The sequence below is a fragment of the Rhododendron vialii genome, chromosome 1a (genome assembly GCF_030253575.1).
Source record: "Rhododendron vialii isolate Sample 1 chromosome 1a, ASM3025357v1".
Lineage (NCBI taxonomy): Eukaryota > Viridiplantae > Streptophyta > Magnoliopsida > Ericales > Ericaceae > Rhododendron > Rhododendron vialii.
Genome location: NC_080557.1, coordinates 7,606,095 through 7,620,369, shown reverse-complemented (window position 1 = coordinate 7,620,369; position 14,275 = coordinate 7,606,095). Strand labels below are relative to the sequence as shown.

The 14,275-nt window shown below is 36.8% G+C and overlaps 1 protein-coding gene across 1 annotated transcript; it reads right to left on the bottom strand.

The window, feature by feature from the left end:
• Positions 1-224: 224 nt before the first annotated feature.
• Positions 225-13,179, bottom strand: LOC131327339 (receptor-like protein Cf-9 homolog). Its single transcript, XM_058360447.1, has 8 exons — positions 13,040-13,179; positions 11,696-11,836; positions 11,061-11,079; positions 3,505-3,955; positions 3,167-3,319; positions 2,531-3,092; positions 541-961; positions 225-497 (listed from the first exon to the last, which is right to left on the bottom strand). Exons 1-8 carry the CDS (start codon positions 13,177-13,179, stop codon positions 225-227), a joined length of 2,160 nt encoding a protein of 719 aa, XP_058216430.1.
• Positions 13,180-14,275: the final 1,096 nt, after the last annotated feature.

Below are 14,275 nucleotides of genomic sequence, written 5' to 3'. Positions count from 1 at the left end.
CGGAGGAGCAGCTAGCTGACATAATGACCAAAGCAGTGGCAGCAGATAAATTCTCTCAATTTCAAGAGATCATGAAGATTACAAATTAAGGAGGAGTGTTAAAAAAATGTAATTTGTAATCTTCTAGAATAATGTAGAATAAGTGTCTAAGTTAAAAATAATTAGAAGTGTGTGGAAGTAATAATTGTATTAGAAGTGTGAAATGAAAATCTACTAAAAGCCTTTCACAACTCCTCCTTATAACATCTCTCACTCATCCTTTCCCACTCTCTTGTCCAATTTACTTCAAAATATAACCAAGCACCCCAACAAACTTCCCAATCGAGTCCGCTTGCAAATTGAGAATCCTCTTCTTGTTGGAACAACGACGGCGGTGGTTCTGGTGGGCCAGAATCACTGCATGAATTTGACAATGGAGGTCCGCATAATGCCAAGTTATTGATGTAAGAATTATTTTCAAATACAACGAATTGCCTGCCGCTAGGTATATATCCTTCCTGTTAGTTGATTATGCGAAAGGTTTAGGACCGAAAGAAATACCAAGTTCACTAGATGTTGAGGAATCTCCCTAGTGAGCTTGTTTGACGAGAGGTCTAGACATTCAAGCATCGTCAAATCACCATGCGACTTTGGTATATGACCTGTAAGGCTGTTGTATGATAACTTGAGTCCTTGAATCGAATTTAGCCCACTAATGATTCCAGGAATCTCCCCTTGGAATCTGTTTCTTGATAAATCAATGATGGTGAAAGTTTTTACTATTCTTTTGAATTCCAGGGGCATTCCTTTGAATACTATAGTCGCGGAATAATAATAAGGTTTTACAAGACCATCATTTTGCATGTACAAATCATCAAAATGCAAATCCACATTCATCATTGCTTTGAAACTTCTGAAGTACTTCATGGGCAATGGACCAGTGAAATGATTGTTCGCCATATTGCTTGACCGATTCCTAGATCTAAAATAATGGGTTGCCCCAAGCGTAGGACGGAGACCGATATAGCACAATACCCGGTAAGACCGGAGTCGAATCCACTAAGGACGGTGAAGTGTGTGCTGTGGAACTCGGATTAGAATTAAAATTAGCTCTTAGGTAGCCACCCCTTGTCGTTTTGATTGAGAGATTAACTAAAACAAGAAATTGATTATATTTTTTTTAGAAAATTAAAAGGAGGTACAGTCGAAGGGTTCTTAGCACTTGTAACCAGTCCGGATTAACCTGCTCTGTTTGGTGTTCTTAAAAACATTCAATTTTGGATTGAAAAGATAACCCGCAAGATGCAAAACCTTAGGGTCGCCGTATACCCATGCGCAGCGAAGAATGGGTTTTGGACCCCCATTTCCCGTACACATGGGCTCCGACAATGCCCAGGTTTGTCTACGGAAAGTATTTTTCCAAACTAAAATTGTTTATTTTATTTTAAAAATAAGAGCAGTGCCCAGACTGGTCACGGCGTGCTAATCACCCCACAACTCTACCTGTACGACTACTCACTAATCATTAAAAACAAAAAGAATAAAACTCTAGAATTAATCATGCTTTTTAAACGAGATAAAATAAATAAATAAATAAACAAAAGAGAACAACTAATTGAATACCGTCGAACAACTTTAATAAAAAACAGAAATCAATACGAATTACCGGAATGTAAAGATCTGAATAAAACTTTAAATAACTTAAAGGAAAGAAAAAAAAACTCGAAAGAACTTAAATAATATTCAAACCGAAGAACTGTAACCCCCGCTCCTCTTGATCTCTGCCGGTCTCGGCTTTTTTTCTGTTTTGTACTGTGGGAAGAAATCCTCTGACGGTGGCAGCAGCAGCTTCCGTTCTTTTCTATTTTTCGGTGTCCAGAAAGATACCCTAAACAACAAAACCCCTCCTCCTTTTATACTCTATATAATAGTTATCCTGTGTAAAAAGTTGAAAAGCCTTTTTTACTATTTTTCTCTTGGCCCACTGTAAAAAAGACAATACACGTGTGCCATTTTTTCCTATTGGACCCACAAGTCCAACTTCCTTTTCTGCAAATACAATGTGATTTCCTATACCAAATCATCAGCCAATGGATTGCCATAGCAGAGTCAGAGTCAATTACGTGGATGGCACTGGTCATGTGTTGCAAAGCTTTAGTCATGCTCAAACCAAACCATTTATTCTTAATTCCCGATCAGAGCTCGGAACAATCGTTTGGAATTAATTTGTTCACTGGTTATGCTTCTGCACCAAATAAAATTGAACTTTGTACTTTAGCTGCAAATATTATCCATCGGCTCCGAGAGTCCTGAAACACAATTAACAAGTATCAAAATCCAAATAGCGCGCTAAACAGGCATAACAAGCCCAAGTTAGGAAGCGTAAATATGCATATTTACGCACCTATCACATATCAAGAACTAGCAACATGGGGAAGCGAAATTTGGTCTCAGAAGTCAGGATGGATCCATAGAATATGTTATAGATCGCAAGATTAGGACTTGCAAGTTCGGTAAATTTCCCAACCAATGCGGAAATTTGTCAACTAACTTGTTTCTTCCGAGATCTAGCACTTCAAGGTTTTTACAATTAACCAAAGACTTTGGTATTGGGCCTTCAAACCCATTGTCATTAAGATTGACAGTTTTCAAGCGACTTCTCATGGAAAATGAATCATGAATGGTGCCAGAGAAGCTATTATTATGTAGTTCGAGCATAATGAGATTTTCGTTGAATCTATTTGATTCAGGAATGGTGCCAGAAAAGCTATTTGAAGAAAGAATCAGGTGGGTAAGCTTTCGTAGTTCAAAGGTTGAATTTGGAACCGTACCATGTAGGTTGTTATTGCTCAAATCAATAATCCATAAGGATGCAGATAGAAACTCAAGTGTATGACCCATCAGTAAGTTATAGCTGAGATCTAAGTACTTGAATGCGGGTAATTTGAAGACCCAAGATGGGATTGTACCGTTGATCAAGTTTCGGCAGATGCTCAAAAAGCATAGCTTTGGAGGTACAATTACTTGTGAAGGAAGAGGACCAGTGAGACTATTATTTGACACATCTAAGATGAAATGTTCTGTCAAGTTTGCATCCCATGAAAAGAAGGGACCTGTGAAATTATTGTTTGAAAGGTATAAAAGTAAGAGATATTTCTAAGGTTTGAAATTGAAGATGGGAGGATACCGCTGAAATTGTTGGATTGGAGCTCTAAAACACTGATTTGTGTAAGGTTCCAGAGAGAAGTAGGAAGGGACCCATGAAATTGGCAAGTAGAGAGTGACAATACCTCCAATGACTTCAGATTAGCAATCGAGTTGGGCAATTCTTCAGAAAAACCTGTGCGTGAGAGAATTAAGATTGAGAGAGGATAACTCAAATTCATGAAATCGGGTAAATAACCTGTGAGAGAGCATCATTAAACCCTATATCTAGCACCTGTAGATGAGGTAAATGAAATATTCTACTAGGGAAATTTCCATGTAAACCAAAGGATGTGAGACGGAGGGTTCTTAAAGATGTACAATTGAGCAAGGAATTCGGAACCACTGAAGAAGACATTTTTACATGCCCAAGATCAAGATCTCTTAGCTTGGATAAATTTTGAATGAGTAACTCAAATCCGCCTTCTTCCAATCTCAAATCATCATTTGCAGAGAGATCAAGTGACACCAGTTTATTTAGGAAGGAGAATTCTATGGGGATTTTGCCCGAAAAACTAGTGTCAGAGAGATTGAGGTGCTTCAATTCGTTGAACTGAGTGAATTTAGGTGAGATGGGAGACATGAAAAAGTCATTATGAGCGAGGTTGAGGTTTTGAAGGCAGGGAAAGGAGAGGAAGAGGCTGCTATTAGGGCAGATGGTACCTTTGAGCCAGCTGCAGCTGAGATCGAGTCCAATTACTTGACCCGTCTTGTTGTCACAATCGACCCCAGCCCACGAACAACAATCAGAACCCTTTTTCCAAGACTTCATCTTCGGAAAAGAAGTGCTTCCATTGATATTACAATACCAAGAAGCAGATTTATCCAAGGAAAAGCTTCCTTTCAGTTGCAACAGCGCAGAGTTCTGTTCTTGAGTGCATAGTTGGGCATGCAAACAAGTGATTTGGCAAAGGAAGAGAAAGAAGAAGAAGAGGTTAAATAGTTGATTGTAGGAAAGCCATACTTTTTCACAGCCCATGTTTCCTCTTCAACACAGGAAAAAGAAAGATATAGCAACAGAGGGGAATTACTCGAAAAGTTTTATAGACGTCCGTTGGAAACTAAAATAAAAAAACATGGGTGCTATTTTGGAGTTTAACATACACCCTTATTCGTAAGGGAATTAATGTTCACACTCCTTTTTTTTTATATCACTTTTTTTTTTTGTCTTTTAGCAAAGATATACGTACACTTCCAACACTAAAAAACAAAAAAAACAGAGTGTGAGTATCAAAAAAGGGAGCGGGAATATTAATTCCCTATTTGTAACTAGGGATAGATTCGGAAATTTGCATTAGTGGAGGCGCACAAATTAGTAAATTTAAACCGTGCGTTTATAGTTCCTTAATTAATAATTTTATTTGGTAAAATAACAAATTGATGAGTATATTTGTAATTTCATCTTAAATTAGAAGAAAGCAATGTGTTGGCACAAAAAAAAAATGATGTGAAAATTTAGCACTCGAAGAAATAGATCAGACAAATGTCCTCATAATGAAAATTTAGAGTAATTTTATTGGAACACTACCAAAAATTTATTGGGTATAATTGAAATATTTAAGAAAATTAATACTCCAATTTTATAAAATCTGTCCCTGTTTGTATCCGTCCCTGTTTGTAACGATATCAAATATTGCTTTGAGTCCTTCGGAAGTTATTTTGGGAGACATAAGGTTTGAAGTTGTCTTTTAGAAGAACCGAGTTGCATCTCGTTTGTCTAACGGGCAATTAGTGCTCGTTAAAAAAATTCCCAAAACAAAACTGTACTACTCGTTTAATTGAAGACCAATTGGAGTCATTTGGCCCACGGACTCGGATTTTGAGTCACCAAACTTAAATGCTAAGTCTTGGTCGTTGGATGGTTGTTCCAATTTGTCTTGGTCAATGATAAGCCCTTCATATAGTTCAAATGACTTAGGGCATGCAAGACTTTGATCCAAAATGTATGTGTAAGGACCCCAGTCTCCAGACGTACTTTCTTGGAATACTCTCTCTCTCTCTGGGGTAATCGCTAAGCCTTAACCTTATGAGCTATGTCACGAAGTGGGGGCAAGTGGAAAATCACAAATCCATACTTTGGCAAGTGGAAAATCACTAATCCATACTTTGGCAAGTGGAAATTAAATCACTAATCCATAATTTTGTATGTTCTCTGTTACTTGTGTGGAGGAAATTACTTTTACTGAATATTGGAACGTAAATTCATCAATGACATAAAGCAGTAGATAAATCAAATTTAGCCAAACCGGGCTTGCTTGACTTGAGATTTCTTTAAGCATGAATTTCATAACTTTTTTATATAAAAGTCATAAATAAGATTGTCCGGTGGTCCTAAAGTAAATTGTCACGCTCTCGATTTTAAACATAATAAATATAGCTTTTCCATATGTAAAACGTCGTCATATCCGTACCTACATACCAATGAACATCATGCCAAACATTATCTCATAAACCAACATCCTTTTAAACAAGTGTCCACATAATTAAATCTCACAAAAATTTACACAATAGCCAGGAGAGGATCGAAAAATATTAAGTAACATTAAATTTGTTTACGTCAAAAGATATAACAATGTAGTTACAATTTCATCTCAAAAACATGATTTAGATTGGATGACAAAATGACTCTGCAAAGAAGCTCTCAAAGAACACCTGAAATGCACTCCAAGCTATATGCCATGGTAGGTACATGAAAATGAAGAGTTGAGTTATACTAGCCCAGAAGAAAAATCTCCGCTAACTGTAGATAAATATATGATATGATAAGCTCTAAGGAAACATTGTAATAGGAGCAATAAGTACCTTTTGACTACAAGTAGAATATAAAACACAATTCCAACTCTAGATAACTTAGAACTCCCTTTCATACACAATGCACGCATCCACACCATCTGTTTCACAACTCAGTTTACTATCTAACGAATCGCCATCATTAAAAGTATCGCATGTCAACATATATTATGTCACGCCCACGATTTTCAACATAAATATACAGGATTTTCATAAATAAAACCTCACAATAATCCATACAATACTCCAAAATAATGTAGCATTCCCATTTCCATAATCACACTTCCATCATTCAATAGTTCCCAAAATATTACTGTAACGCCCCGACTTTTCGGAAGCAAAATAAAATAAAATTTTAAGAAAATTTGCTAAATAAATATAATTTTCCAAAATAAAATTTAGCTAATACAGTCACAAGATAAATTTACTGATTCAAAATACATTAATTTTAGAGCTGACTCTAGGCTTGATACAAATCCGAAATATACTCGATCTTCGTTCTTGATATTCTTTATGTGTTGAACTGCAACATCTTTGAATCCTCTCCATTGAATCCTGCGCCCACTGGCAAATTGATCGCCGAAGCAAACGATTTGCCAGGATACAGACGTATCCGTGAGTGATAAATCACCCAGTAGAATAATCCAACCCAACTACCCCACTTATTATACAGTTAGCACGCAGCAGGATAAATATAGTACGAAGAAGTAAAACAAAGATTTTTCACATAAATTGATTTATTACTATCCATTATCCTATCGTGCGATCTAAGATCTCCTCCACGGGATCTTTCCTCCCTAACCGCTAGCCATGCTCGGTCCCATGAGATCACTTCCCTTTGCTGTCGCAAATATACCGAGTGTGTGCACCCCAATCACTACAACAAGGGGAAGCTTATCATGCTTGAATCACAACTAGGGTTCGCTTATCTTATACACCACTTCACAATCATCACATTCATCACTGGGCTTACTTTGCCAGTCTCAATTCGTCATTGGGCTTACTTTGCCAATCATCATTCATCACATTCATCACTGGGCTTACTTTGCCAGGTTTTATCATCACAAACATCGCTGGACCACCGCCAGGTTTTATCATCACAAACATCGCTGGACCACCGCCAGGTTTTATCATCGGAAAATATCACTGGACCACCGCCAGGTTTTATCATCACAAACATCGCTGGACCACCGCCAGGTTTTATAATTGGAAAATATCACTGGACCACTGCCAGGTTTTATCAAAACATCGCTAGACCACCGCCAAGTTTTATCATCAGAAAATATCACTGGACTACCGCCAGGTTTTATCATCAGAAAATAACTCTAGCCATATCCGCCAGGTTTTATCAAAACATCACTGGACTACCCGCCAGGTTTTATATCATCACTGGACTCCCGCTAGTTTCAATTCATCAATCAACACTGGGCTTACTTTGCCAGTTTCAAACCATCACATCCAACTCATCACATCTCAAAATTCCGCCTGCAGGCAATCTAAAAAAATAAAACTTTCCAATTTATCCATTATCTAGCATCATCTAGATGAGTTCTATTTCGCAATACGACCCCACGTCTCTAGAGTCCAATCTAGCATTCAAATCAAGTATCGGTGCAATATACAACAAATCAATAATAATTAAAAGAATTAATAAACAATGTAATCACGCAACTTATTATGAACGGGCCGTTGCCCTTAATCTTGTATGGTCACAATGTAAATAATCAAGTAAGAGTTTTAAAAGGAAAATTTTCTGGGCTCTTATTAATTAATTCTAAGATAATAGATTAATTAAAAACTAATTAAATACATTAATTAGATAAAAATTTTGAAATATTTATCATGACCTTAATAAGAGTCCTAAAGGTCTTATGCAACCAGTTGAGTGTCAAAAATTGGGTTCGGAGGGTCACGAGATTAATTTAAATAAAGACGTTAAATAAAGTGACCGAAAGTGAAGTAAATAGATAATAAATAATTTACAAATTAAAATATGTTACGATTAACAAAATTTCATCTTCAGAAAGTAGAGAGTCTAAATAAAATTATTCGGGCATTAATAATAAGATTTATAAGGTCGTAAAGAATTTTTGATTGGAAACGCTATAAAAATAACAATAAATAGTAGATTAAATAAAAAATATATTAATTAAACAAGATATCATATTTAGGATGCAAGAAGTCTAGGAAAAATTAGTTTGGGTGTTAAAACATTGTTTGGAAGGTCGTAAAGGTTTTTCGTTTGTAAACTTTGATAGATAACTAATAAGTAATTTAATAAATAGATAATTAAATAAAAAAAATATGATCTTAACAAGTTATGATCTTTGAGGTGTGAAAAATTTAGGAAATATAGTTCGGGGGTCAGAAATAGGGTTCGGGAGGTCGCGAAGTTGTTTCGAAACATTTAAAACCAACTCAAACTACCAGATAAATTAAACTGATATAACTAATATATTTTATACTAATATGATATTACACTATAATAAAATAATATAAGAGCAGTAGTTTTTCATAATAATAATATCAGACGAATTGTAAAATAAATATCAAAAAGGGTCATCTTCTTCGTAAATAATTTCAAATAAAGTGTCGGGCTCAAAAATAATATCAATTTGGTAAATACGGCAGAAAACGCGCGGTTAACTATATTTTTTTCGTTCGAGACATAGGATTAAGCATATAAACACTTAATATACTTAGAGAAGAGGTTGGATAGGATTATAGTACCTTTAATCGGATCGAATTGATTTAAAAAAAACGAATCTTGAATTTTGGGGAAGAAGACTTCGGATTTTTTTGATCGGGAGACTTTGGAATCAAATTGGACGATGCTTGGTGATGTTAGAAGTAGAAGGAAGAGATTGGAATGGTCGGATTGAGTTTTGATTGAGTCTTGGTACGAAATCCACTTTTCTCTCTCTTTCTTTCTCTCTCTAAAACTCCATGGATTGAAACTTGGTTTTCTCTGCTTTTTCTCTTTTTTGGACTGGTGGGCGCGTGGGGAATATTGTGGTGTAAATTTCGTGGGTCAATGGGGTGGGGTATTTATAGAAAAAATTTGGTGGAAGAGAATAAGAGTGAATTTAATAGGGTTGGGTTCATGAGATTTGGAATGGACGAATTTGGCTTGATTTTAGGGTTAGGGAGGAAGTAGAGACTGAGTAGGAGACGGAGAGACGGAAAGAGTTTGAGGTGAGGGAGAAGAAAGAGTGTGCATGTATGCATGTATGTATAGGAAAATTTTAAAAAAAATGCATGTATATATTGTATGCATAATTATATTTAAAAAAAAAGAATTGCATTAAGGAAAATAATTCTAATAATATTATATTTAGAAAAAAAATTTGGGTCAAAAATTCGGATCGTTACAATTACATCTTTGGCTCCGAGGCCAAAATTAACATAAGTAGTATTGAGTAGTGAAAGAGTGTTAAGAATTACAGTATTTCAAAGTCAAAAGATTTACAATTAAAGTTACAAATAATCTTCCTAAAGAGATTTACAAAGATGACTAAGTAACTCCTCAATCGTTAGCTTCCAAAAAATAATTCCACATCCAAGCATTCCAACCATGCATTCTACTGCCCTGTGTTAATACTTGAAAATGATAATATATAGGTTTGAGCTACACTAGCCCAGTAGAAAATTCTACACTAACATTATATGTAAGAGAAATGCGAGATTGATCACAAGGCAAGAACATGATGTAGACCATACAATAGGCAATAACCAAGACTTAACAATCCAACAAACTCAATACGAAATTTGGTACGCACCTCAACCTTTAACCATTTCAACTTTCCATGTGTCCAATGTGACTTCGCGTTATGTGTCATGATCCGAATCTCCTGTTGGGCCAATTAAGGGATCTCGATACCCCCTGCCAGGCACCATACACATCGGTAGGTCTTGAATGTAACCATTATGAGCTGTTGCTCCTACCGGGCCAATTTAGGGATCCCGATACTCCTTACCAGGCACCATACCCATCGGTAGGCCTTGAATGTAACCAATATGAGCTTTTGCTCCGGCCGGGCCAATTTAGGGATCTCTGCCAGGCACCAAACCCATCGGTAGGTCCTAATATGAGCTTTTGCTCTTGCCGGGCCAGTTTAGGGATCCCGATACCCCTTACCAGGCACCATACGTACCCATCGGTAGGTCCTGAATGTAACCAATATGAGCTTTTGCTCCTGCCGGGCCAATTTAGGGATCTCGATACCCCCTGCCTGGCACCCACCCGTCGATGGATCCTGAATGTTCTCGTTGTGTCAACAAGTGTTTACAAATCTCATGTCTCCGTAATGTGTCATTTCCATTTAGTCGAAGTTCATAAGGAAAACCAACGTCAAATTATACCGAACAAAGGTAAGGGATGCAAAGATGCTTCACGAACTCAACAAATATGATTAATCATATTTTTGAGTAATTTGGTGATGTTTACAACAAGTTAGAAATGATCGGGGGTAAAAACAATGAAGTTTGAAACAAAACAACAAAAGCTGTCACTAAGCCACTTTATATCAATACTAGCCAAACTAATATCGATAGAACTAGGCTTAAAAACATTCCAGAGATTCTAGTATCGATACAAATGCCTGTTTGAGCAAATTTTCTGCAGATTTCAAGGATTTCAACTACAACAACAATAACAACAACAAGAACATGATTTACGGCTAGAAAACACTTCTATTACACATATATTGAGAGGTAGAATCTCTACCTTGAGGCCGAAGAACGAAACCAACAAAAATACGAGCCCTAGCTTTCCGAAATCGAGACCGAGTGCAATACACCTCCTCCAAGCTCACATCGACAAAATATGGACCACAATATGTGTAGAGGAAGAATGATTGAAGGTTGTTTTGAGAAGATTTTGAGTTGTTAGGGTGAAATTTGGAGAGAGAGCAAGAGAGAAGGAGTGAGCCGAGAGAGAGAGGGAGTGAGGAGTGAGAGATAGAGAGGAGAAATATAATTCTCTACTCTCTCACCCTCCTATATATACTCATACATATGGAAACCACACTTACACCCTTTCACATTCAATTCAATCACTTTAGCCCCAAACCACATACACACATCACATTTTCCATTTTCCTCAATTATAAACTTTAAAATTAAATATGGGTCTCTTCATATTAACTATGCATGCATGCCAAACAATTCACCAAATTCTATTTATTGTACCACAAGTTTCAACAAACGCCCATGTAACGACATCAAAACAATCCATAATAAATAGGTTATAAACATGATAAATAGGTCATCATGAAACATCATGATAAATTTCTACAAATTTACCATAAAAACTAAGACTCAAAAATTACAAACCCATCAGATTACATCTTCCAGACCATGAGCTAATGAAAAAAGAAATCTAAGCTTTCAATTTTTAGATGAACAAGCATTCTCGAACTGATCCACTACTCTTCTTTGTTTGAATAAATGGATATAATAAATGATATCGTGATTATTGAGATTTAATTGTAGTTAAGATGATTTTCTTTCATAGTTAATTGGTATGATTTCCTTCCTTAATTAGGCTCCCTTTCCTCTATAAATAAAGGAACTCATTGTATAGTGTTATCGAATTCAATAATATTTATTCTCTCATTTTTAACATTCAGAGTCATCAAAACGTAAGAATCCAAAGAGCACCATTCACTACCATTTTGTAGTTATCCCGCAAAGACCCACCACCGTCACGGCCCGACTCTACTTGAATCCAACACACAAATCCGACTGAGTATAATCACAATACAACATGAACTGGAGACCAATTTTAACTTCTTGGTCGCTGGGAGTTTGCTGGAAAATCACTTCTGATGCCCTTCCTCTTAGCCGATATTCCTTCGGGCTACTAAAAACAAGTGAAGGAAAAATATTCCAAAGAACAAAAACTACAGTACTCGATGAATTGAAGACCTATCGGACTCATGGGTTCCACGTACTTAAATGCCAAGTCTTGGTCGTCATTAGATGGTTTTGCCAATTTGTCTTGATCAATGATAAGCCCTTCATATTCCAATTACTTTAATTGGCATGGGAGACTTTGAGCCAAAATACGTCAAAATCCCTCCATCTATCTATCTATCATGCTGGACTCTTCACGGAACAGGTTACTTTCAGTTGAACTCTTTTGTTTTACTTGATTCCTGTTTAGAGATAGTATTGTCGTGTTCTTTTTAGATGGAATTTCAGACATTTCTCTCTGCGTACACAAGACAAGATATTGTAGTTACAATATCTTGATCCAATACGATATGTATCCCGATTTGAAATAAACGATATACGATACGTATTCCAATTTGAAAATATTGAACATGGTGTTCGGGAGCCAATTACAAAATTCATTCTATCATAATAAATTTTGCAAAATGAATTGGAGAATGCAAAATCTAAAACCATTTGGACAAGCTTCTAGGATTTCGATTCTACGCAAATCATCCAATCACTGTTACATGGAATTTGGAACCATCGAAAAAGATATGTTTATGTGGCCAAGATCAAGATCTCTAATCAGATCTCGTGACATGGATAAATTTTACTACATCATGCACCTTCTCAGTTACTGAATATAAAACGGAAATTGGAAGATGATTAGAGTTATAATCTACGCTTTAACCGGGGATGGTTTTGTGCGGAGGCACCATCCGAGCCGTCCGTTCGGCAATTTAACGGTCCCGATTTTATCTCGGTAATGAATGACTCAAATGCTACACGGCGGAGATGAGAAGAAAGACTCGAATGCGACAGATGACTCTTCCACGAAGTGAAGATTAGCATCTAGAAGAAAGATCACCAATTTTTTTCTTTAGTTTTTCCTGCCCAAACTCCACTATCTAGGTTTTAGTTTATCCCAGTGCTATAATGTCAAAAAAAGCAAGTTATAATGCTTATTATCTTTTGAAAACGAAAATTCCCGTCTACTGTTAATTATTAATTTTTTTTTTACCAATTGGCCAATAAAAATAGAAAAGGACGACTTGACTCTTAAAATGAACATGGGCTGCCAAAAAGTAAACAATTTGGTCTAAAAAAAACATTTTCAAAGACTGTGTACAGGGGATCCATCAAGTGAGTGAGAAAGGTGACGTGGAGGCTGCCGGAGAGGCAGAGGAGCTCGGCGAGCTTCAGCATGGAGTTGATGGGGCCTTGTAAGGGGAGAGGGAAGATGAGTACATGTGGAGGTTGAGGATCCATTGCATTGGATTGGAGGAATAATCCTCTCGATTAATTGGTCCCTGATACTTAAAAAGAGAAGTTTGGCAGTAATTTTTTAGATTTTATCCCCTACCCTACGAGTGAATATTCAGAGAGTGATGCTACTTTAACACATACTACTATCTATTCGGATACAATAGCATCGGGAACTGTTCAATGCATATGAGTTTGAAATGAAATTAGAATCTACATGCATCAGACGGGGACAAACAAACTTTTGTACACTGTCTGAACATCTGTGTCCAAATATTTCTAATTATTAATGTGAGGCTCGTAAGCCTAGCTAGGTCTGTTTGGCTTGCACGTTTAATTGCTCAGTATTTAATTACTTGATCAAAATTTGAAAACGATTACGTTTGGATTGAGGCTAAAAATATGACTGTAATTACAAACAAGAAAGACAAGGGATAAGGATAACAACTCTTCTTTATGTGGTGGCCGGTGGGTAGGGTATCACGTGGGCAGTTGAATTCAGGGGTTTTCTTTTCCATACATGTATTGGTAGATGCCCAACTTTTCATCATGTAAGCACGTTTTTGATAGAGCAAAAATTGGAATTGTGTTGCAAAAAGATGCCCATTTGAGTAAAGAATCCAGTGATGGAGAAACCAAAATGCACTATAGCCATCAAACTAGGACAGGGGATGCTACCGAGTACCCCCTGTAAAGCGGGTGTCGAGCGGTTGATCCGGCCGTTCATCTTGGCGTGGACGGTTCGGATTGAATCTGAACGCATACAAGTCCAACCATCCATTGCACGATTTAGATCCGAACTGCCTAGGCCAAATCGGCCTAGTCAGCATCTGCCATCCCCCTCCAGGACCATGCCACCACAAAAATGAACTATCACCGTCAATCCCCAACAATAAAAGCCCACTCCAACAAACAACCAAAAGTGACTTAATGGTTGTCCTTTGTAAATGGTTGTCCTTTGTTTTTCCCCTTGAGGAAACATCGTTGTCCTTCTGGGCTTCCACACGTGCTCCAACTTAATTTTTGTGGTAAAAAACAGATTGAGAAAATCTTTTTAACGGCGCAGCCGTGAATGGTTGTTTACGGAGTCAATCGCGACCGT

Coding starts and splice junctions, on each gene's coding strand:
- LOC131327339 (XM_058360447.1), bottom strand. CDS start 13,179: ATGGATCCTCAACCTCCACATGTACTCATCTTCCCTCTCCCCTTACAA. Junction 11,837..13,039: donor ACTCACTTGATGGATCCCCT/GTACACAGTCTT, acceptor ACTTGTTTTTAG/TAGCCCGAAGGAATATCGGC. Junction 3,320..3,504: donor TCCGAATTCCTTGCTCAATT/GTACATCTTTAA, acceptor TCTCACGCACAG/GTTTTTCTGAAGAATTGCCC.